The sequence below is a fragment of the Triticum aestivum genome, chromosome 3B, assembly GCF_018294505.1.
Source record: "Triticum aestivum cultivar Chinese Spring chromosome 3B, IWGSC CS RefSeq v2.1, whole genome shotgun sequence".
In the NCBI taxonomy this organism is placed as follows: Eukaryota; Viridiplantae; Streptophyta; class Magnoliopsida; order Poales; family Poaceae; genus Triticum; species Triticum aestivum.
Genome location: NC_057801.1, coordinates 73968422 through 73970297, shown reverse-complemented (window position 1 = coordinate 73970297; position 1876 = coordinate 73968422). Strand labels below are relative to the sequence as shown.

The following is a 1876-nucleotide window of genomic DNA, read 5'->3' as shown; positions in this document are numbered from 1 at the left end:
GATTTCTTTGCCGAGAGCCCCTCTCGGCAATCCTCCTGATCGGCCAGCTGACAGTTTAATAACTTTGCCGAGAGCTTGTCTCGGCAATGCTCGCCTTCATTTCCGAGAGCTGCCCTCGGAAACGGTGTGGCATAGCAGTAGTGTCTCCCAGACGACCAGGTTTCCGAGAGGTGTTCTCGGTAGTATATTGTTTTTCGAGTGTTGCTCTTGGAAATCTTTTCTATCCATTCTGCTGTTAAGCTATTTCTTTTCTGATCCCTGCAGATAAAAACAACTACAGTGCAATTTGAAGTAGTCCACACATATATAGGCATAATTTGATCTAGTCCACATATATATGCATAATTATGGGATAGTCCACATATTGTCACACACAAGTCGAATGTATTAGCCTAGTAGACGTCACACACAAGTCGTAAATTCATACATATTGTCGCTACTTGCAAAACACGTGCACGTCACAATAGAAGTACACTTGTTCATATATAGATCATCTTGAGGAGGAGAGGCCATCGGGTTAACATTCCGGAGGAGGAGGAGGGGCATCACTTGCACTACTTCGAGATTGCATAAGAACATATAAGAGTAGAGTCACATGAGGGTGGTTCGTCCCTATATAATGAATCTTCTACTCTAGTTTAGATAATGTTCTACCTGTAGTTGATCCTCAAGCATCTTTAACCTATTGTTAGTGTATGCCCGTTCCTTTTCTCTGGACTCCTCCTCAGCCTTCCTCCTTTGCTCCTCTTCAACAGCCCGCTGCGCCATTAAATCCTGTAACATGGCATTAGGCTCATATAGGTTGTAACGGTGCTATTTCGAGGCATGGACATAAATGAAAGGTTAGGATGCTAACCTTGAGACGCGCTATCTCATGTGATGCGGCGGTTGGGCGACTCCGTATGGACGGAGTTGAGCTGGTGCTCGACGCGCGTATCTCGTGCAGCTTGCGATGCGAGGAGGTGGCGATCGCCTCGTTGCAAAGGAGGTGGCGGCCATGGCCATTCCCCTGGCCAGCAATGATGAGAAGCTCAGGATCAAGGGGCTTGGACGTAGGTTCGGCTTCCTGCCCGTGCACCTCCTGGAAGACCTTTTTAAAGGTCCCCCACTTCTCCTCCGCCGACTCGCTGCAGAACTCGGCGCCATCCTTCCCCTTGTGGCCTTCTTTCCAGGCTTCCAGGATGTGGACCGGGCGACCAACCTTCGCCTCCTGCAAAATTAACCATCAAGTTTAATGAACCAAGATGCACCGTACAAAAAAGTTAACATCTTAATCCACATACCATGTGTTGCTTGAGAGCGATTAGGTTCCGGCTCCCCTGGACATGAGCCGGGCCTGTCATTTTGGCTCGATCATTTCCCTTCTCCACATGTCGTGCCTGCCATGCTGCGTCACACCACATGTCAACCAGGGCCTCCCAACAATCCTCCTTCATCCAGGGTACCTTCACCTAGTCAGACAAAATCGAATAATTGAGGAACAAGAGGAGTGAATTGCAAAAAACATCGATACTTCAGGCAAGGTTTGCAGGAACCACACATTAACGGAATTGTGCCAAAAAGCACTAATTTTTTTCATAATTTTTTGCAAAAAACGCTGGTTGCTCGTTTGGACCGTTTTAAGTACATTTATAACATGAGGGTCCCGCTTTTGCTGACGTGGCGTAACGGTTCGCAGGCGACGTCGTTAGACAGACGGTTTTACACCAACACCCTTTTTGGAAAAAGAAAAAGCAATCGGGTCCTTCGCCCTGAAAATAAAAGCAATCAGGACCTTCATCTCCCACCGGTCCGGTGGGATTGCTCCGGTGCATAGCCGGCGCTGCGTCCGCCGCCGGCTGCTCGCGACCGTGCGCCGCTGCTCGCGCCCGCCGCT

General features: G+C 49.0%; 1 protein-coding gene across 1 annotated transcript in view; it reads right to left on the bottom strand.

Annotated features, from left to right (window-relative positions):
• Positions 1 to 240: 240 nt before the first annotated feature.
• The window catches only part of LOC123067338 (uncharacterized), a 3025-nt gene continuing 1389 nt past the window's right edge, over positions 241 to 1876 (bottom strand). The window contains exons 2-5 of the mRNA XM_044490174.1: positions 1284 to 1451; positions 857 to 1210; positions 655 to 774; positions 241 to 258 (exon numbers count right to left, since the gene is read on the bottom strand). Coding sequence (XP_044346109.1) covers positions 241 to 258; positions 655 to 774; positions 857 to 1210; positions 1284 to 1436 — 645 coding nt within the window. The 5' untranslated portion in view covers positions 1437 to 1451. The remainder of the gene's footprint in view (positions 259 to 654; positions 775 to 856; positions 1211 to 1283; positions 1452 to 1876) is intronic.